At 34.5% G+C, this 24311-nt stretch overlaps 1 protein-coding gene across 1 annotated transcript in view; it reads left to right on the forward strand.

Moving 5' to 3' along the window:
* Window positions 1-24311, forward strand: part of LOC107677325 (acid-sensing ion channel 1-like) — a 40476-nt gene that overhangs the window by 6591 nt on the left and 9574 nt on the right. Inside the window, exons 2-5 of the mRNA XM_016472209.1 lie at window positions 19755-19905; window positions 20740-20867; window positions 23368-23518; window positions 23975-24031. Coding sequence (XP_016327695.1) covers window positions 19755-19905; window positions 20740-20867; window positions 23368-23518; window positions 23975-24031 — 487 coding nt within the window. The remainder of the gene's footprint in view (window positions 1-19754; window positions 19906-20739; window positions 20868-23367; window positions 23519-23974; window positions 24032-24311) is intronic.

Consider the following 24311-nt stretch of genomic DNA (forward strand, 5'->3'; position numbering starts at 1 on the left):
TCTTGCCATGCTGCGGACGCAAGCTTCAGACGAAGAAGTGAATGATGTGTGCTCCCGGCGCCTATTTATACTATAGTCGCACCGGTAGTGACGTCATGGCTGTCGCCGGCCAACGAGTTGGTGTTTTTTCAATGTATGCTTCAGACACGGGTCACGACGAGGCGTTCCCCATAGCGACCCCTAGAGGACGCAGTGTCTCGTTCCCTACTCAGGGAACCATGGTTACATAAGTAACCTGAGACGTTTTACCATGTTAATTGTCAAGAAAACATGGCATATAGTCTAAACTAGGCTTTGTAGGCCACGTTAACAAAATTTTTTTATAATTGTCTTGGTGTGTGTTGGAAATAATTCCTATTTAGGCTAAAAACAGCAACAAAAAAACACAAGCGCTATAGTTAGCTAAATGACTTAGCGTTCCAACATTAGCTCGGCCAGCAGTAGGTTAAAACAGGATTCGTCACTGCAGTACTTGTTGGTGTGAATGCCTCTGTTTGTGCCTTTTACTTCAGCGGGAACTTTCATGCCCAGCAGGACTCTTTAGTTTGTGTAATGCGTAAATGAGCTAGTCAGTTAAGAGCGGCTCAAAATATTAGCTCCCTGCCAACTTAGCGTACCCAAGGCAACAGTGGAAAGAGTATTATGGCTTACGTTCTGGTCACTCCAGGGTAATTTTGCAAGGAAAACAGTGTGACTGTGCAGTGCATCTGACACATAAGCTGTTTTACAGCCACATTACACTAGCTGCCTAATAATGGGATAGCATGCTTTGCTTCATAATAGCATTAGATGCTCTGGTCTCTTCAGGCGCTAGACTCATCTTGCAGCACAAACAAAAAGTACTGTGTTATTGAATGGTTTTTGGACATCCTACCAGGGTGATATGAACATGTAGCATTATTGTACATTTTTATTTGTTTGCTCATGGAAATCCATAGCATTATTTGAAGTACCATCTAAAAATCATTGTTTACAGCACCATGGTATATATTAGTACTTCACTGTACCAGAGCCATTATGTTTTATATTGATTAATGTTTAATGTAAAATAAATGTAGGATGTTAAGTAAGCCAAGTACAATCCGTCATCATAAAATGCTTTGTATATATACAAATACAAACTATTTTTGTCCTGTACTGTACCATTTTTTATACATATTTTTAATCACTTTATTGTTGTATGGTACAATATGTGCTTCCATAAGTTCATATCTATTTTGAGAGTATTGTTAGCATTTGAAGTGTAATCAGTTTTATAACATCCAAGTGAAAAAAACTGAGTTTGAAAAAGGTCAGTATCTGTGTCAGTATTTTGTTGAACTACCTTTTGCTTTAATTACAGCCTTTAGTCTGTTGGAAAATGTCTCTACTAACTTTGCACATGTAGACTTTGCAATATTTGCCCACTCTTCTTTGCAGAACTGCTCAAGTTCAGTTCAATTTGATGGTGAGCATTTGTGGACTGTAGTCTTAGAGTCATTCCACAGATTTTCAATGGGGTTTAAGTCTGGGCTCGGAGTAGGCCATGCAAGGACATTCACCTTTTTCTCCTTTAACCACTGTGTGCTTTGGGTCATTGTCATGTTGGAAGGCAAACCTTCTTCCCATTGACAACTTTCTGGCAGAGGGCAGAAAGAATTTTGACAATATTTTGCCCATTTTTCCTTCTATCCTGACAAGTGCTCCAGTCCCTGCTGCAGAGAAACTCCCATAACAGGATATGACCACCTCCATGCTTTACTGGACGATGACGGTGAGCTGTATTGGATTTCCACCAGACATATCGTTTGGTGTTGAGGCCAAATAATTCAGTTTAAGTTTCATCTGCTTTAGAATCTTTAAGGTGCGAAGGTTGGAAAAAGCAAAGCCTTTTTCCAACTCAGTGATTGTGATCAGTGATGTTTTTTCTGACATGTTGGTGTTATATCTTTCACTTGGATATTATAAGTTGCACTGAGTAAATATAGTTGGATAAAACAAAAACTGTGTCCGTCTTCATTTCAGGCTGCAAAGCAACAAAATGTGATTATTTTAAAGGGGGGGTGATTCTTTATTATATATATGATATTTCTGTTTTGGAATGAAAGAAAAATTGCCTCTTTCAAAAGCAGATGGAAATGGTGTAGCATTTGGTCCGGCATGAGCTTGTTTTGAAATGAAGGCATGTCTGAACAGATCTCATGATGATAGGTTGTAGCAGTGGCTCTGGAAATGAAAGGAGGATGATGGGTACTAGATGGAGTATTATGGCATGAGATGGGTGTAAAGATGCCTTTGCGGTTCTGGTTGAGTAGCATAAGGGTGAGCCAAAATGAGATAGGGCTGGGATGAAGTGATTTGGGGATGAAATGTATGGATGTGGCATTGATTTAGTGCTGTAGGGAGAGATGGAGCGAACAGAAGCAGAATGTACTGAGCCCCTTTCCTTTCCATCTTAGTCACACAGCTAACAGCTGCCCACACTAATGAGCTTGTTTCTGCCAGCCGGGAGTCTGAATCACTCGAAACAGAAACAGCAAACCAAACGCATCTAATTTCCCAGGCTAAGGTCTTTTGCTGGACTGAATGATACTGTTAAATGGCTGTCAGTTGACAAATTCTTTTCAATTATTCTTGAAACCCAATATGCATCAGGGAAGCCACCTTTATTAGACCCAAAATGTGTTTCTTCTGAACTGAAATAATGTGCCTTTACTCGAAGTTTATTATTTCAAATGTTAGATTCCATCTCTATTTGAGAAATGACCCCTAAGGTGCCTCAAACGCAATATTGGCAATGTAATAAGATATCGAGGTGAAGGTAGAGTCAGGTTAGCCAGGGTTCATATTACAGAGGGGTTTGGGGTCGTGAGTTGGGGGGTGAGAATTTTATACAATGCATGTTATTTTATGTTATTTTTATATATTTTATTTTATTTATTTTGAATAAACACATTAAATAAATAAACAAATAAAGAAATAAATAAAATAAAACGTGTTATCTAAAATATATAAATACATAAAAATAAATGTACATTACGTAAAACAAATTTTTTGTTCAGTTTTAATGTAGTATGTTTATATTATTTTTATGTATGTATATATTTATTATTAGATAATGCCTATTAATTATTTATATTTTATTTATTTGTATATTTATATAAATATAATATTTCATAATTGTTTGATTATACATTGATTATTCATTTATATCATGTATATTTATTTTATTTTATTCTTTTTTTTTTTCTTTTTTTTTTTGCACTTCATAAAATGTGCCAATATTGCAAATTCCAGAATTAAAGCAATCACTTAATCTGATCCAGTTAAATGCTGCTTAAATCATAATTTAAAAATAAAAGGTAAAATGGAGTTGCGGATCAATGTCAAACGCTTCCCCTAGACTTCTTGATTGATCATCCTAATTTAAAATTGAACACTGTGTTTCAGGGTTTGCCACTGACAGTTTATTACCCATATGTTAAATTGTCAGAGAGTGTTTATTTTATTAATGCCATATTTCAGAAGTTGCGTTATAAATCATAGCATCATGATGGATTCCTTTCATTGTAAACCTAAAATAGCATCAAACTGTTATACAGAAGTGAAAAATACACAGGAAATGCCTCCGTGGCATCAGGAAATAAATCCATCGATCAGACGACTGGTGTCACAAAACCGGTGAAAAATCCCAAAACATTTGAGAAGATCTTTCTGAAGGTTTGCATCACATTAGAGGGCACAGACTGGCCTTTTTCTATTTTTTTGTTTTGTTTTGTTTTGTTTCTGAATAACAATGAGGCCTCACAGCCTTTCCAGCAGTGTGACCTTGTGACTTGTATTACTTTCCTATGTGCAGAGCTTTTGTCTCCCATAACACTTTAACAGATCTATAGCGCACATCTCAGTCAGTTCACACCATCACTCATGGATTTCATTACCACTTCAGTGTAAACCGAGATTTCCCCAAATAATACGTGCCCTTTTGTACAGCTGATTAAAATCTTCACTTCCTGGACTTTCAATATACTCTAATACTGTTTGTGGTATGAGAATCTCATGAGTAATTGCTCAAATGCACGAGCAAACATTTCAAATATCTTTTAAAGTATCTATAATTAATTTAGATTGTGATTAATACTCCGGGGTTGAACATTTGGCCATTATGTTCTCACCTAATGATGTTTAATTTGCGTCTGATGCAGCCTGGGATGGAAATGCTAGCCGGCTGTGGATGTAATCGTCTGCTGATGGTCATCTCAGATGAGATCGGATCAGTATCTGTGTCGCTATGTGAAATGAATACGGCGAGGCTCAGCTGTGGTCTGTCTGATTCAATGGACACATGCCTAATTTGATCAGTAGCTCTTTGTCCAGCAATATTTTCGATTTGGGCCTCTTGAATATTTGTCATGATGTTGTGTTTTGTTTGTCATGTAATGATATGCTGAACTCACAGCTTGCCAACACGGCACATTAAAGGAAACGTTAGGTTACAATACAAACTTTATTGATCACATTTGTGAACCACAGAAAATAATTTTGACGCAAATCATAATCATGTTTACAGTGATGCACTGTAAACCCCAAGTCAATTGGGGTTCATGTTAAAATGCACACTGTTGAAAGTACAGCCTCGGAACTGAAACATTGTTTTAACAAGACTAATGAGATTGCTTGCTAATTTTGTGTGAAGTGCGTTTACTGTAAATGTGTTTTTTTTATATTTTCCTTAAAAATCCATTTATTTCTTTAATGCATGTTCCTAGTCTTATTGTGCACAGTTCTTCAGTACACGTTAAGTTTATTTATTATGCTTAATTCATTTATTACAAAATTATAATCCATTTGTTTTGTATTTTTTGTATATTTTTATTCCTCAGAAAATATGCCAGTATAGCAACTTTAAATAATTTCAGAATTAAGAATTAGTAATAATAATTCTAGAAATAATAATAAACGTGTTTGTGTGATGTTACAAATCTGCTTTAAATATTTATTTATTTATTTATAATGACATATTTATATAATACACATATGATTATTTTATTATGTAAATATAATACATTTATGCCTCATAAGATATTCATCTAGAATTGTATTATTTATGTCCTTTATTTGAATGTATTTGTTTATTTTATTATATAAATATAATACATGTTTTATATATAATTTTTACATTTTTAAAATATATTTTAATAAATGCTTGATTTTTGTGTGACATCACAAATATTCTTTTTGTACTTATTTATAATTATATTACATTATTTATCAAATGTATATATGTTTATTTATATATTTTGTATAATGCATATTTTATTGTTTTTAATGTACATTATTTAAAATAAATTCTTTGTTATTATAGTTTTCTAATATATTTATTTTTATGCCTCAAAAAATAAGCCAGTACTGCAATTCTAAATAATTCTAGAATTTTGTTTAAAATAAAACAACAATTCTTATTTTTAATCTCCTAGAATTTTGTATAAAATAAAATAAAAATTCTTATTTTTAATCTCCTCTCCACCATTTTTTATCAGTCCAATCAATAAAAGTGAGTCTTGATCCACTTTTTTTTTTAAATCTGAATTTCCTGTTGCACTAAGAAGCATGTCAGATTATGTAAGCAAAATGGGTTGTAAATGCCATTTCATGTTGAGTTTATGGCAACTCTCATTAACAAGCTAGTGGTGGTTGTCAAGATATTATGTGAACTAAAATTTCAGTCTGTTCCTTGCATAAATCTATCAGCTCCAGAAGATTTTAAATATAGCACATAGACTCATGTGCACCACATTTATTATATGCTTTTGCATCTCTCTTAAACTTTAAAGCTACATTGCGCAGAAAAAAAGGCTTGTAGATTATTCAGATTCAGAATATCTCATTTTGTGTTGTCAATGGGAAGAAGGTTTGCCTTCCAACATGACAATGACCCAAAGCACACAGTGGTTAAATGAGAAATAGTCCTACAGGTTTAGGAACAACATGACAGTGTTTTCATTTTTGGGTGAACCGATCCGTGAAGAGAGTCCAGCCTTTCTTGACTAACTCCAAATCTTGAGTTAGTGTGCGTATTAAACCTGAGGCAGGTTGTTCACGCACTGTGAGTGACAGAACAGGTCTGTTCAGGCTGTGCTCAGCGCTGCTCTCTCATTCGGGAGTCGCAGAACAAGGCCCTGGGTTTGAAGAAAACAGCATCTGTTATTTACTGATACAGACACACTCGTCTCCCGGCAGACTCTGCGTTTAGGGAATACAGAAGCAGCCAGGCAGCGGTGCAACTAATTTGATTCCTCCGCTGGCTTCTGACTCTCTCAGTCATTTGGACGGAGTGCCGTGGGTCTCCCTTTAACAACTTTAAATGCAAATCTGCTTTGATCACTGTTTGTAACTATGTTTTTATATATTGCAGTTATTAACAGTTAGTGCCTAGGGAACACACTTGTTTGGTTTGGATTTGTGGTGGTTTCGTTGTAAATTAATCCAATTCGTGTGTATTTAAAGGAGGCTTTCATAATTTATTTTTTGCACTAGTAACATCATTTATGACCACACAGGTTAGCTTCATCTAGTCTTTAACTTTAACTGTGGCCACAAGAAGGCGCTGTTACCAAAGAGATAAATGTTTTCCACAGCAAACTGATGTATGATTGCATTGTAGATAGGCTACATGAAATGTTTGTTCAGCCCGAATCTAGGTCTGTTTCTGGATTTGAGGCTAAATATGTTTTTGTTGACTATGGAGATGTGAGGATTATTGAGATTTATTTAACAGGCTTTTTTTTTTTTTTCAACAGTGATGTTGGCCTGAGGTTGTTTAAGATAAAAGACTTGTTTTTGATTTTCAGTTTTGTTCAAGATTATTGAATTAACTTTTTTTTGTCAGTAATTGTGGAAAAGTTCAATATTCTTTGAGCATGTAAATAACAGGCTTTTTTGTACACACACACACACACACACACACACACACTTGTTTCCAAGTTTAATGGGGACATTCCATAGGCGTAATGGTTTTTATACTGTACAAACTGTATTTTCGATCCCCTTACCCTAAACCTACCCGTTACACACAACTTTCTGCATTTTTACATTTTCAAAACACTTCATCCTGTATGATTTATAAGCTTGTTTCCTCATGGGGACCTAAAAAAATGTCCCCACAAGGTCAAAATTTACTGGTATTACTATCTTTGTGGGGATATTTGGTCCCCTTAACGTGATAAATACCAGGTACACACAAACAAACACACAGTTACACACAACTTTCTGCATTTTTACATTTTCAAAACACTTCATCCTGTATGATTTATAAGCTTGTTTCCTCATGGGGACCTAAAAAAATGTCCCCACAAGGTCAAAATTGACTGGTATTACTATACTTGTGGGAACATTTGGTACTCATAACGTAGTGAATACCAGTACACACACACATCTTTATAAATAATGTAATACGAATGAATTAATAAATATAAAAAAGGTGTGATGTCACACAAAAACAAACATTTATTTAAATAAAAAATATATATTTAAATGTAATCCATATAAATTGATTATATTTATATAATAAATAAAATAATGCAACATATATAATAATGTAATGTAATTATACATAAATAAAAAGATCAAGAAAATTTGTGACGTCACACTAAAACAATATGTGTGTATGTGTATACATCAATATTCATTTACATATATGTTTGTATAAATGATTTTTTTAATAATATATATAACTATACATACATACATACACACATACATATAACCATGCATACATACATATAAAATATATAAAATGAAGTATTTTAGGGTAGAAACCTATAGCCTGTTATTTAAGGCTCTGAAAACAAGAGTGTAAGCATTGCTGAAGCGCTTCCGCTATAGTTCGCCAGCATTTTTCTTTCTTTGTTCTGTCGTGGTAGTCCCTCAATGACACATCATACAGGCAGGAGTACTGTTGCCACAGCTCCACGAACCTTTCCTCCATCTCATAATTCCACCTAGCAGCACCATCATCTCTCTTTTGTTTTGCCATGTTTGAAACCTGTGTATGAAAGAGCTTCTGTGCTGCTATTGGTCAACGTCACCAATGTGACAGAACTCGTCGTGGACGACCGGAAAAAAATTAAACATGCTAGTCTTTCTGTCGTGATGTTGTGAAGCATCGCAGACGTGGAACGACGCCCATTGTCGTTTACGAATCCCCACGACACCCTACGTCAAGCAAATCGTGGAAAAATCGGCCTAAAATCGTGTAGTCTGAACCGGCATAATACATACGTTGAAAAATGAAATCTGAACAACATAAAAGCTTCTTCCTATCTGTATACATTTGCAGATAAATACCTCTGTAGGCCACAAACTGCAAAGCAGCAGCAATCAATAGCTGCCACAAAATGTTTTTTCCCCTTTAGCTCATTGTAAATGGAGATAAATCAGCTGCGATCCCTGCAGAGCAGTTTCAGGACCTCTTATTTCCAGCTTAAATAGAAGCATATTCACAAGAGGACGGGTCGTCCTTGTCCATTTCCACTCGCTCAGGTTCATTCTGATAGTCTGAGCGCAGCCTCCCTGTAAAGGAGATGTGATTTTAAAATTTCAGCAACACCCCACCACAGATACTTGACATGATTTAGTGATGTGCAGCCGTACGGCAGACCAACCGCCTGTTGAAATGTGAACGCTGCTCCTATTAAACCACTCATATATCACACACATGTGCACTGGGCTGATGCACTCAATAAAACTGCTATGATGAATTCAATGAAAGTCCTGAAATATGGAGCATGGGCCAATAAAAAAAGGGAAGGATTTCATTTCAGGACTTCTAGACGTTATCTGGGTGGCATTAGTCGTATAGAAAATAGCGCTAAAGGCAATTTTTTTTTTTGTTCGTTTTTTTTCCTGTTCTAAAAAACTAAATCGCAATAAAAAGACCTGTTGGTCTCTATACACATAACATTTTCATGTTCATATATTTTTTAAATGTAATTAATTTTTTTTAAATGTTACAGCTTTATGTTGGTAATTTGAAATGATCACTTATATTTTGAGATAAATGGTGATTCAATATGGGTGAAGATTATAAAAAAAATATATAAAAAATCTCAGATAACTAACTGAAATTACAATTTAAAAAACACATTTTGTTACTTGAAATAAAAGAATATAATATATATAAAACATTTTATTTCATCTATTTGCCAAGGCGACATTTCTCATTTGAATTTAATTTAACTTTATGTACTAAAATTAAAACAGGAAATAGTATATAAAAAACTGTTTCAAAATATTAATAAAAACTCTTATAGTATCTTAATCATAGTAAAATACACACACACACACACACACACACACACACATATATATGCACATATATATATGCATGCCTGTTTTTGTTGAATATATTACAAAATAATCTATATAAAGTACTTAGGAGAGTTCCCTTTCAGTCGGTCACTCCCGACGTCACGTCGGCTGACCGACGAAATTGGGATCTCGCTTAGAGAGACCAATCCACTTCGAGTGTAAACTAAACGAGCCAATGCACATTGGCATGCGATTATTGCATCCAGCTGCTGCTGATCACAGCGTGAGTATAAGTAGGCAGCAGATGCAACGCATATTCAGCTTTTCGCTTCTACACTCGAAGTGGATTGGTCTCTCTAAGCGAGATCCCAATTTCGTCGGTCAGCCGACGTGACGTCTCCGTTCCCTCCTTCAGGGAACGAGGGTTACATATGTAACCGAGACGTTCTTATGAAACACTAAAATGATTAAACATGCAAAAAAATAAAAATGCTGTATATTTCTTAAAGTGGTTATTTTATATAAACAAGTGCTTAAATGATTCATCTTATGTAAATGTTTTGCATGTGTTTTTTCCCCATATCATTATTACATATCATCATACACTATTTCTCTATCGCCCTCTTTGGGGTAAAATATCTCTTTAGTTGCCTTTCCAAATTATTTTTTAATCATCTTTAATCTTTAATCACAAAAAAAAAAAACATTCAGTAATTCAGTATTCAATTCTAAGAAATAATTTTTGTTGTCGTATATTTTGGGACCAGAATTTTTTTTTTACTTTTATCTTAAGAGGAGCTTAATCTATATTAGTTTTCCCTTTTCTAAATTTCATATTCACAGCTGCATACACAAAAATAACCATTTGCTCTTGAGACGCAGCCGTAGTGCTTATTGCTCCACTCGAGCTCATTAAAATTCTGTTTTCAAATTAGTGCTTAAGCACATGTATTTTATTGAACGAAACCTCATATAGAGTCCACAGTGCCGCTTTAATGGAATTATGCATTACAGAACCAGCAGACGTCCTTCGGGACATTAACAGGATGTTCCCTGAGAAAAGGTACTAATTTGAAAGCAGATGAAGATTGTAATTCACAGATGTTCTGTAAAGGTTGGCCATGTGGGTTTTATTCCCTGATACTAATTGATAATTAAAGTTTGGAGTGCTGAGGTTTATTACCAAACGGCTGTAAATCATACACTTCTACAAATTGTAAGTATGTGAATTTTGCACTTGGCATTAGAGCATTGATTTGTTAAATAATCAAAATAGAAGTGATCCAAGACTGTGTCTGAATCAATAATTTGTCACTCACTGATCCACTGATCCACTTCAACAGCGGTTGACAGTGGGACAGGTAGAAACCGTCCCAGTCTGATGGCTCAGCTATCGTCATATCTCTTTCAATTACCCTCACTATTTTATCTGACTGGTGGTGTAGTTTAGTGGTTAAAGATCTGGCTTTTAAGCCCCATTTGGAGTGATTCATGAACTATCATCATTGTACCATTAAACAAGGCTCTTAACCCTGAGCTGTCATAGAGGGAATCATAGTACACTCATGGCCAAAAATATTGGCATTTTTCTCAAGTAATTCATCCACACATGTATTTCCTTACAGATGCAGTGAAATTACGTTCGTAATTTTTTATTCAGCAAAATGCTCCAGATTTAAAGGCTGTCATCAATCGACCGCTGTTTTCAGGTCTCTTCATTAGTATTCAATTGGATATAGATCTGAATTCATTGCTTGCCACTTTAGAAAAAGGCCAATGATTTGTTTTGAATCATTCCAAGATGCTTGTTTTAAATTCAGAGTTTAGCATGCTGGAAGATTTACAGCATGATCAGGCCCAGATGCAATGTGAGGATGTTTTCTGCTTTTTCTATGCTGATTTTGGTGGGAAATATGATAAATTGTGTGGCAAATATGAGAAATGAATCAATGTTTTAATCTTAGCTGAGAGTACTATTTTATTGGTAGCTGAAAGCATGATCAAATGTGCCTAAATATGTACAAATTTTAAATGGGATACCTTCTAAATCTGCAGAAATAGAAAAACGTGGAGAATATTTGCAACAGCTTTGATTTATTACAGCTTCTGGAAAAAAAAATGCAAGAGGTGATATTATTTTTCATATCATATTTATATGATTTTTAGTCAAAAATAAATAGTAAAAAGCTTCTGCTAACTAAACTGTAATGGAAAGTTGCTGACCACTTAGACTTAAGGAGTTTATTTGATTTATTCATGTAAGCTTTAATTTGATTAGTTGTTTTTGGGCAAACGGCATCAGGTAAGAACGTTTGAGTACTGATCATTCCAGTTGGAATGAACTCATTTTGCACTCTTTAGATGATCAAAATTAAATGACCAAAACGCAAGTTGAATATTATTTTAGAAACTGAGCTCAGAGGAATAAGTTAACGATCTTAGTTTATGCAAATGAATACAACGCAGCAGAAAACTAGATGATTTTTGAATTTCTTGAAGTTTTGCCTGTGAAAGACAAATTAATCCATGAGGTTTAATGATCCAAGACGGAGAAATATTGACTGTGGCTCCAGCGTAACTGGGAGAAAATTAGCCGCCGTTGAGAGACCCAGCTCTCATCTATATTTATATCAGCGTGCACTGAAACATGTTACCTGAGCAAGAAATACAGATAGTTCTTCAATCCTGAGAAGTCTGGTAAATAAACACAAGAATGGAATATTATGGAGCACAGCTGTAATGTTATGGAATAATGATGATGACTTTGAGATATACAGCTACTAAGCAGCTGCAAATTTTATTGGTTGGAAGATTAATTTAATCTCTTTTCAGCTCTAATGAGCTCATGAAATGAACCGGTTTCATTTCTGTTGAAGTAAATGGGCTAGATGGACTTTGTAATTAGTTCTTTTTAGGACGAAATAATCACGGCGAAGGTTGTGAGGTCAGAACTTACTTAGAAAAACACTTATGTTTGTGGCAAGCAAACTGCAGTAAATATCCACAAGACGGTATATTTGCCATTTTGTTCAGTTCTGCCTATGAAATAATCTGTATTTATTACTTTTGGATGGACATCAATTCTGATCATGATGTCTACAGGTGTTTTGTGCAGTTTTTTTTTTTTTTTTGCAATGCCATTATTTTAGTTTTCCACACCAGTTTATTATTGTGGCATCCTTTAAATGACAAACAAATGCCAAACAAACTGTAGTTGGTTGCATTTAATGTAGGTCAGATATTTTGTCTCATTCTATGTGTGCAGCTCTTTATCAGGGTTTCTGCAGGTCTTAAAAGGGTCTTAAAAAGCCTTAATTCACCCTTCCATAAATGAAAGCATTAAAAAGGTCTTACTTCAGAGCAGAACGTCTTGAATTGATAAAGTTGTGGCATTAAATGTTGTATGCAATGCTAAAAATGTACATCTTCCTCAGCATTTTTGTCTTGTTCTCCGATACAAGTATCTAAACATAAATCAAGGTACATTTACTTGAGATGCAAATGATATCTTGTTTTCTGAGAAATTTAACAAAATGAAATGTAAAAAATAATAGTAATAAATAAAAAAACAAGAACAAACATCTGTAAATGGGTATGAAAGCTTATTTTTACTTGGAGTTGTTTTTCCCAAGTCCATTGGTGGATATTTTTTCTTTTTAATCATAAACTCACTTCATTTTGATTTAAGAATATGTAGAAATTTGCACTGGAAAACAAGACCGTACTAAGCATGAACACATTTTTGCATTGTGATCAGAAGGTACAGTAAAAGTTTATTTTCATATTCTAGCCTTAAGCTATGTTGGTTACACTTTAGGGACCAATACTCACTATTACTACCTAGCTGCTTATTAGCAAGCATATTACTAGCATATTGGCTGTTTATTAGTACTTAAAAAGCACATATTCTGCATGAATGTATTATACAACCTTAATTACCCAATACATAAACTTAACTACTACTGTACATTATTAACAATTAATAAGCAGTAATTAGGAGTTTACTGAGGCAAAAGTCATAGTTAATAGTTAGTTAATAGTGAGAACTGGCCCTTAAAATAAAGTGTGACCCAAATACTAGCATATTGGCTGTTTATTAGTACTTATATAGCACATATTAATTAATATTTTAGATGCAGCAAATTAAGAGTTTATTGTTTATTGTCTATTAGTTAATAGTGAGAACTGGTCATTAAGCTAAAGTGTGACAGCTGTTTTTAGTAAAATGAGTTAAAAAGCAATGGAAATTTTGTTTTTAAACTTTAAAGTGTTGCTAATACAACTCGTTTTGTCCTCCCTGGACATTTACATTTAGAGAACATATTGACATATTATGTTCCCTCCAATCTATTCCTTAAATCTTCTTTACTTGGACTTTTTAAACATCTTTAAAAATGATAAGATTTACCTTCATAAAACCTGCAGAAATCCTGTTTATGCAGATCGACAGAAAGTCCAGTGGCTGATAAAAAGAGCATGATAAACTGGGTGGTTATTCTGGGGCTGCTCAGACGTATTGGCAGGCAAATGAGGGCAGACTGCAATCTTCCAAAACTGTGATTCGCAGTGATAAATAGTTAGAGAGAGGTGATTTTATGTTACAGAATGCCCTTGTGTTGTTTTAAAAGACATACCTGATGCAATTCTTGATCAGATGAGTATTATTTTGATGGCGTTCAGTCACATTCAGCTGAAGCTGATAATGTCACTGATGCCTGAAATTAATTTTTTATAGGTTATATTTATGGTCATTTTCTTTCAGGAAGGCAAGGATGTTACGGAGCAAAAAATAATAAAGTCAAAGCATAAACAGAGATTTAACTGGGCTTTTACAGATGAGAATATATGAAAATACTTGCCTGGTATGTTTAATTAAATGCATCATCCTGAAAACACGGTAGATTGTACATGATAATGTCTGAGATCACTTGTCAGAATTCTTACATTATACATTTTTTATTACAATTTTTATTCTAATCATATTTTGAGTGAAAAGATTGACATCAGTTTCAGCATTTTAATTAAGAAGGAAAAAAAACAATCACAGATATTTGATATGATCTCAGACTTCTTGGCCCTACTGTACATATATAGACTTTAATATTCGATAATACATAAGTAAAATAGCAGTTTACAGTGTCCTACAGGTGTCAGCAGCACATGATTTAGTAAAAAGAATGATCGGCTGCATGTCCACTGTATCAGTTTTGCGTCATTCATAACCAGTATGACCTCATTTGATCTGACCTCATTTGAGTTGATTGAATCCATTAGAGCACATAAACATTATACTAATAAAACCAAAATATGTCCCATGAGAAGACTGTTGATATTAATGTAAAATAAACAACTGTGAAAGGCCCCCAAAGCACCAATGAAGAGAGAGAAAAAAGCAGGTCTGATAAATGACAAACCCTCCAGGAATCTCTTGTGCGCTCTTAGTTGGTCATTTTTCTACTTTAATACAAGAAACATGTAAGCTTCTGGGTTTCCCGATTGAGGAATGCAAGATGCAGGGACAAATGGATCTATATGCCTGCTGCAAATCCATCGACAGAATAATTTGAGCCGAGCGGGAGGGGCTGGGCGCTCTCACACAAAGGGGAAAGCAACAAGAATCTGCAGCCAGCCTCACATAGTTGTTCTGTACAAAAAAATGAAGGCGAAGAAGAGAGAAGAGGTGAAGGATGAGAGAGAAAACTCAATCCGATTTGTTCAAGCAACTTCTCTGCAAGACAAATTAACCTGAGGATCCTGGAGAAACTAGGCTGTGAGTGAGATTGAAATTAGCTGTATTTATCTTAATGATCTTTGTTGGAGCACAGCTTGTAATGTACAAATTTTTTTTTTTTTTGCCTTTATGTATTTTTCGTTTTTCTTTGCATGGACAAGCAATGATGCAGAATATTAAAGCTTAATGAATTCATTGGGATTTTTTCTGCTAATTTGATTATTGTGGTCATCAATCTCAGGATCATGTTTCTACATCGAGACCAAATGCATGATGCATTTTGAAACTTTGCAGCCAAGGTTCAGAGTTTAACAACACTATGGAGGATTTGTCTGTGTCCAATCAGGAGGCAATAAACAAAGACTCTCTGATGGATGAAGCCAAGAGACGCAGCAGCCGGCAAAGACTCGAAATGACTTTAACCCACAGCGTTAAGGACGCAACGACCGCATTTGTTCTTAGAACAAAAGTCCACGGGCTAAAACACGCATTCTCGCCATACAAATCTAAAACCCAACGCTTGTTTTGGCTCCTAGCTATTTTTGTCTGCTTGGGGCTCCTCTTCACATGGTCGTGGAATCGAATCCTGTATCTTCTTTCCTACCCGGCCGTGACCAAGATCTACATGGTTTGGTCTCACAACATGACGTTTCCAGCTGTTACGTTCTGCAACCAGAACCTCCTCCGCGTGTCCAGCCTCACCAAAGCTGACCTCTACCACAGCGGCTACTGGATGGACATCATGCACCTGAACCACACGGTCAACCGCCAGAGCGTTTCCATGCTCAAACACAGTCGACACCGCGACAGGCTGCTGCATCTTCTGGACTTCTCCAACTACAGCCCGCCTCCGGACTACCAGCTCAACACCACTGAGATGATTGACAGGCTGGGCCACCAATTAGAAGACATGCTGCTGGACTGCAGGTTCCGGGGTGAAAACTGCACTCACAAGAACTTCACCCCTGTATGTAAACAGCACTTTCACCATGATCAACAGTTCTCCGCACTTCAGATGCCACATTTGGATTTAGCATTCATTGCTCAGGATAAGCCAGTAAAGCAAGTCAAAGTTGTAATTAATCAAAGCTCTTAAAACAATTAATTAGACTACCTGAATAAATCTAGCTGAGGGGGTTTGTTGTGTTTCTAAGAATGCCTAGTTACGCCTTCTGAGAAAAGCGCAGGCCAAGGTGTTAAAATGGATTAGAAATAAGAGTGATTCCCATTGTATCAGCTCAGAGTCTATCAGCAGAGATCGCAAAAACCATTTCTACTGCATTAACGTGTTTTATATGTGTGTGTGGATGGCTAAATCTTACAAAAACATGTCTAGGTTATGTTTCACCTCAAAATCAAAGGGGAAAAAATAAATATTTAAAATATAAATATTTAAATTAAAAAATATTTTTTTATAATTTTATTTGTCTGATTATATTAATATTTTGCATTAACCAATATAATAGGTTTAAAAAAAAATTATGAACTTCTCTTGTCAATTCCATATAATTCTTATTTCTATCAATGGCAGTAGATTCTCATTATTGTAATCATTTAAAATAATTAAATAAGTAAAGAAATATAAGCATAAATTAAATGCAGTATAATTAACACTACTGTTTTGTATAAATATACGTAAATATACATAAGTTAAATCATATGAATAAAGTAATAACATTTTTGTATTTCGAAGTAAAATATGTAACATTTATAATATTTATGTAATATGTATTATGTATTTGTATAATATACTCTTATACTATTATTTGCATTATAACAAGAATGAGTTTTTTGTTTTGCATTATAATAATGAGAATAGATTTTGATCTTGGGGTGAAATATGAGCTGCTCGTGTTCATGAAAGGTTTTCCCCAGATTCACCTGTATGTTTTCATAAATAAAATGTTCACTTCCAATCATTTATTTGCTAAATTGCCGGCTGCATTTGTCATGAGAATCAACATTTTTTTTAATGTTCTCTTTTCTTTTATAGAGACGTATGGCAGATTTAGAGGACTGTTCGCAGAAACCCTGAGGCTAAAAATCTCAATAGCATCTACTGGCACAGAAACTGCACTCTGACAAATTTCTGGATAGAAGACGCATGAATTATTAAAAAGCTGTTGGTGCTTTGCACAGATGTGTTTAAAACCTGCCTCCAGCTAAACTCCTTTACTTAATATCTTGATCCTCTTTTTCTCCATTATCAGATGGAAAACCAATCTACCTCTCATAATCCCAAAATCCCTTCCAGTGTTTAAACATATGAAATTGTACACATAGCTAAAATCTGATGTGAAATCAACATCACTGCTTTCCACGAATCCACGCTCACTTGCAGATTACATATGCACAAAGCTCTGAATCATCAGTCTAAATGAGTTCTCGCCTGGTGCGGCGCGAGAATGAATGAAGTTAATTACTTGGGAAACAGGGAAGAGAGAGAGAGGCTTCCACTATTGTTCAGAAACAATGTGCTCATTTGGTGTGTTTTGGTAAACCGTGAACTCGACATGGCAAACACAAATTCTCTGTGATGCAGCGACATGCTGACAACAACGGTTCATTTTAGCTCGAAGCACTTTGATGTAAATTGAGATTTTGAGATAATCAATCTTAACCTCACATCGCACTCGTCAGATGCTTGATAAGAAAGTGGCAACAGCGATTGTAGTGAGATTGTGTCAGACGAATTCATTTGCTTATTTGTGTCCTTTTTTAAAGGTCAAGTGTTTAATATCTGCACCACTAGTGGCACTGAATAACATTTTCAAAAATATGGTTGCTAGGGTGTTGCTTTGAAGTTGCGAAGGTATTCCAAGTATTTTAGTGGGTTTGTATGCGGTTGCTAGGGTGTTCTGCAAGGTTGTCAGAGTGTTGCTATGTAGTTGCTAAGAGTTTCTGAGTAGTGTTTGCATGTTTGTTTGTGGTTGCTAGGGTGTTGCTTTAAAGTTGCTAAGGTATTCCAAGTATTTTAGTGGGTTTGTATGCATTTGATAGGGTGTTCTGTAAAGTTGTCAGGGTGTTGCTATGTAGTTGCTAAGAGGTTCTGAGTAGTGTAAAACGTTTGTGTGTGGTAGTCAGGACGTTCCTATGCAGTTGCTAAATTGTTTTGAGTAGTAGTCTGTTTGTTTGTGGTTGCTAGGGTGTTGCTAAGGTTTTCTGACTGGTTTAGTGTGTTTGTATGCGTTTGCTAGGGTGTTCTGTGAGGTTGTCAATGTGTTGGTATGCAGTTACTAAGTGGTATAGCATGTTTGTTTGTGTTTGCCAGGGTGTTGCTAAGGTATTCTGCGTAGTTTAGTGGGTCTGTATGCATTTGCTACAGTGTTCTGTGAGGTTGTCAGGGTATTGCCATGCAGTTGCTAAGATATTCTGAGTAGTATAAAATGTTTGTTTTTGGTTGCTAGGGTGTTGCTGTGAAGTTGCTAAGGTATTCTGAGTAGTTTAGTGCTTGTAAGGGTGTCATTTTTAGAATGTGTTCTCTGTAGACTAATGTGCTTGTATGCAGTTGCTAGGGTGTTGCTAGGCAATTGCTAAGGTGTTCTGAATAGTTTGTGTTTGTATGTGATTATTAGTCCGTTCTTTTGAATGAAAACTTATGAATGGCTTACTTGTAATCTGTGTACATTTAACTGGGATCGGAAAACCTGTTGTAACACTGAACAAATAAATCACATCATCTTTCAGTAACGTCAGATGTTCTATATCTTCAGCTGTTCTGTTTGCCCCTTAATTATCCTGCTTGTATTCATCATTCTCCTGCAGAAACATCTCAGAACCCACAGGGATAAAGCAGGCAGAATATAGCTGTAGTATTTTGTGTGCTGTCGAGGTTGAGCTTGTTTCCCGAGCAGTGAGCGGGAGACAGTCCTTGTTGAAGCCCTAGAGCCTGAAGATCTCTCACTCATTAGTGTCATAGCAGGGTCAGGAAACCATGACTGAACTCATCACTGTTGCCGGTGTCTCTCGCTGCATCACTGTCAAAACACCGTCAGGACCATCAGATTTAGGCAGCTATTATCTACAAAAGGGATGAAGCCTGTTCTTTAAATTGCTGTCAGTTAATTGGATTTTCTTACAGTGAAAGTGTGTCGACATCAACCACGTGTCAACATTTTTTCTTGCTTTGAATATGTGAGGAATTGTGATCAGTATATCATCTAAGTTGATTAGGGATCAGGAAGATGCATTTATTTGTTCAGAAATACAGTAAAAACGGTAATACTGTGAAATATTAAGTACAATTTAAAATGGCTCTTTAATATTTGAAAATATTTTAAAATGTAATTTATGTCTGTGATCAAAGCTGAATTTTCAGCATCATTGCTCCAGTCTTCAGTGTCACATGATCCTTCAGAAATCATTCTAATATGTTGATTTGTGCATAATATATTATTATTATATTATGTTGAAAACAGTTGTGATGCTTCATAATTTTGTGGAAACCATAAATTTTTTCAGGTTTCATTTGAAATAGAAATCCCTTTTAACATTATAAATGTGTTAAAGTATTCATTTCTATATATATATATATATATATATATAAAAAAGAAATCCAACCCCAAACTTTTGAAAAGTAGTATACAGTATACATGATTACCATATAAATACAATTGGTAATAAATACATAAAATTGGATATTAATTATATAAAAATATAATTTCAGATATTATACTATTACTTTTTTGGTATTTTTATATTTATTATATTTTTTTAATGGTTTGTCCACCCACAGATTTACACAAGATATGGGAAATGTTACACGTTCAACTCTGGTCTGGATGGAAACCCCTTGTTGACAACTTTAAAAGGCGGAACAGGAAATGGGCTGGAAATCATGCTGGACATTCAACAGGATGAGTACTTACCGGTTTGGGGTGACACAGGTAATCAATACATTAAAAAAGACATCAGTGATGTGTTTCTCATCATTTATTTACTGTCGAAGAGCCACCATTTCATTCATATTACTAACGTGTTTCTTCAATAATTTTATCAATTCAGAAGTTTCAGACAGAAAGTTAAATAATATCCAAACATGATGTTTTAAATGAAACCTTATGACAATATGCATCACATAGGCTTGAAATGCTGACACATTTTAAATAAGATAAAAACTGTGCAGGTTTCTTGGTTCAATTATGTTCCAAAAAATAATATTTCAAAAAGACAAGATACATCATATCTGAAGGAACTGATATGCAGCATTGCACATTAGCATAATTCACCCATAAGTGGTCGCCCCAAAATGATTTCACTTGTGGTAGAACATTTGGATGTGGAGATAACAACGTTAGGTCTTTTTTTTTGGTCGTTTTTACTGAGTACACCTGCCCTATTACTGCTGCGTCAGACGCCTCGTTCATTTTCTGTGGCATGCTGCAATTTTTCAACATAATCATGCACAGAAAATAAATACGAAACAAAGAGTAACGAGTATCAAAGTGCAGTTTAATCAGCTGTAGATGACATGCGGTCAGTGTTCAGAATTGATGTACTTGTATGCTAGTGAAGATTACGTATTTATAATCTATTAATCTTAGTCATTTTAATGGCTCTAGAGGAGACTTTTTATATCCAGAGGCAGTGACAAAACATGGATTGGCATTCTGGATAAAGTAATTATAAAGTTCATTATAAAGTCATTATATATATGCCTCGAGGTGGTAGACATCAAATCTCCCGCTCTGTAAATAATTTTGTTTAATGTCTCCCCGCAGACGAAACCTCGTACGAGGCGGGCATCAAAGTTCAGATCCACAGCCAGGACGAGCCGCCCTTCATAGATCAGCTGGGATTTGGTGTGGCCCCTGGTTTTCAAACTTTTGTGTCTTGTCAGCAACAACTGGTACATAATGCTACACATATCGCATTTATCACATGTCCTTATATCATCTGCCCTACTTACTCTCCATCTACACCATCATCTCTATAAACCTGGAGAAAACCAGACTTTTTATATTTGCACAAAATATTAAGCAACACAGATGTTTTTAATATTGATAATAATAATAAATGTGACCCTGAACCACAAAACCAGTCTTAAGTCGCTGGGGTATATTTGTAGCAATAGACAAAAATTCATTGCATGGGTCAAAATTATTGATTTTTCTTTTATGCCAAGATCATGATCATGTTCCATGAAGATATTTTGTAAATTTCCTACTGTATATATAGTAAAACTTAATTTTTGCCAAATATTGTCCTATCCTAACAAACCATACATCAGTGGAAAGCTTATTTATTCAGCTTTCAGATTATGTATAAATCTCAATTTCGAAAAATTGACCCTTATGGCTGGTTTTGTGGTCCAGGGTCACAAATGTATGCAACTTGTATGCATACAAACTTCTATGCAGTAAAGTGACAGTGGAGATTTAATAATAATGGATAATGATAATAATTGCATTGTTTAAATGCTTTAAAAGGTGCATTTAAAATGTATTCATTTACTATTTTTTATTTTATTTAGTTAGGTTTTAAACACATTTTTAAGTTGAAAAATAAGTTTTCATTCAACTACATTTTAAAACACAAAATGTAAATGTCTACTTTTTGTTAAATATGTAAACAACTTTTAAATATGTCTTAATTTGTGCATTTAAAAAGTGATTTATCTATTTTTATTTGTGAATTACAAAGTGCATTAATTATTATTTATTAATCGATTGTTTTAAGTAATATTTGTGCATTTAAAAGTGATTTATTCATTTCTATTTTGTATTTGTGAATTACAAGGTGCATTTCAAAATTATTTATTAATTTAATTTTTCAAGGTAATTTTTAATTGAAAAATTTAATTAAAGACATTTAAAACTCATTTCATTCAACTACATTTTAAAACACAAATTACATAAACCATTTTAAATGTCTTGTTTTAGTACAACAATATTCATTTGTTATTTAAATACTATTTATCTTATTTAAATATATTAAAGAAAATATGTAAAAAATAAATGTCTGTTGATTTAAAAATGATTTCCATTTTTAGTTTTGAATTATGAAATTGATTCATTAATATTTCATTTTTAAATGTTACTCCTAGTCCTCCACAGTGTTTCTGTTATTGAGCCATGCAAGCAGTGTTTATTTTTATGCATGGTTGTGTGCACTGAGGTCATGTGACTCCTCATGAGTATCTAATTCAGTTTCTAGGGAGCACTAATTGACAGGAGGTCAGGAAAAGCGCTCGTTTACAGGCTTCAGTGGATCAAAGGCAAATGCAGCTCTCACGGCCAAGATCAATACGTCTTCATTAATCGACCCTTAGCAATAGATCAATTAGCTGAAATAACCAAGTGCTAAAGGCAACTGCGCACTACTAATCTTGCTTTCAATTTACTGACCTACATTTTCTGCTTCCTCTTCATTTTTAACTTCAAAGCACTCTGAATCCATCATAAACTCTCTATTACATGACGCTTTTTGCAGGCGACTTCAAAAAGTGACTTAATTTAATGGGAGGATTATCTTCTCTACTGGTGCCATTAGATATGCAAAATGATATAAAATCCAATTATATTTTTATAAGATTCTTATTAAAAGGCTCTTAAATTTCATAAGAAGAGAATAATATAATTTTAATGACTTAAGAAATGAGCAGCAATGCTGCTTCCAGTAACTGAACTGTTCCTAAGCCCCGCCTTAAAAACGTTACTGACCAATCCTGCCTTAGCAACTGTTAGTCAATTAGTCAAGCTTTTTTGTTATCTTCTAGTGGATCTGTGTTTGTATCTTTTTTTTGGAAATGATCCAAAAAATACTCATTTGCATATTGATTAAGGTCATTGCAGTGTCTATAGTAACTAAGAGTGTAATCACTTTCAAATGAGGCTTTTCCCTTTTCATGATTTGATTTATTAATTTATTATTCAGTTGTTTTATTTAGTTATGTTTTACAGTTTTAAAGGTCTATTTATTTTTCAATTTAAAAAAGATTTATTTATTGTATCATTTAATTGAACTACATAAATTGTTTTAAATGTCTGTTTATATATATAAATTGTTTATTTTATTTAAAAACATTTTAAAATAAATAGTGCTTGACTCATTGAAAAATGGCAGATAAAAATGTTGCACACACACACACACGTGTATACATATCTCTGGTTTTCTTCAGGTTTCACTGATTTCCATCATGTTCTTTCTATGAAATTTTGCATTCAAAACTCACATGCTTTTCTAGATTGTGAAAAGTGGCTGATTGCAGTGTGGGTTTTATTATATTCAGCTGATGTCCTCTGCTGTTAGTCCTTTGATTGCTGTGCTCTTTGGCTCGGCTTAGTGTGTTTTGATTTGTTATTGAACAGCTTTGTCCTGCCACTAATGAATAAAACTTTATGTTCTAGCTCCAGTATCTTCCTCCGCCGTGGGGCGACTGCAGATCCGAACCGATGGACTCTGAATATTTCTCCACCTACAGCATCACGGCCTGTCGCATCGACTGTGAGACCCGCTACCTGCTCGAAAACTGCAACTGCAGAATGGTGCACATGCCAGGTGTGGAGGCAACACATTACCAGACAGACCAGACCTTTACTGCTTTAGCATTTAAACTGTAATTCACAGTAGAATTAAGCAAGAAGCTTATATTTTGAATAGATTGCAAAAATAGTGCATTTTCATTTCAATGCCCATATTAACAACTTTTATTTTCTTTGATACATTTTTGAATGTGCAGATTTCTTAACTTTTTTTATTATTTTATTTTATTTCTAAAATATTTTTTTTCTTTGGCAATTGTTTGGATGTGGAGTTTTATTTTTATTTTATTTTATTTTTTTATCTCTCCACACGCTTGCTTTTTCACACCTACAGAATTCTATTGTAATTTTAACAGGTTTAACTTTTTTCTTTGAAAGTAGTTTGGAATGCTGAGTTTGATTTGATTATTTTTACAGATGATTAGCAATTTAAACAACATTTTGTCTTTTTTTTTTTTGCTTTCTATCACAGGCACCTCTACCGTCTGCACACCCGAACAATACAAAGACTGCGCTGATCCAGCTTTAGGTAAGAGGACGTCAGGAGTGATTTGTGTAGTTTCATAATGCTATGTGTTTCTATCACTAATAAGGCCCCATCCACACGGAGATGCTTTTAGCTGTATACGCATACATTTTGTATCGTATACACTCTCAGAAAAAAAGGTACAAAAGCTGTCACTGGTGCGGTACCTTTTCAAAAGGCACACCTTTGTACCTAAAGAGTCCATATTGGTACCATAAAGGTACATATTAGTACCTAAAGTGTACATATTAGTACCTAAAAGGTACAAAAGTGTACCTTTTGA

Source organism: Sinocyclocheilus anshuiensis, unplaced genomic scaffold, assembly GCF_001515605.1.
Source record: "Sinocyclocheilus anshuiensis isolate Anshui unplaced genomic scaffold, SAMN03320099.WGS_v1.1 scaffold392, whole genome shotgun sequence".
Lineage (NCBI taxonomy): Eukaryota > Metazoa > Chordata > Actinopteri > Cypriniformes > Cyprinidae > Sinocyclocheilus > Sinocyclocheilus anshuiensis.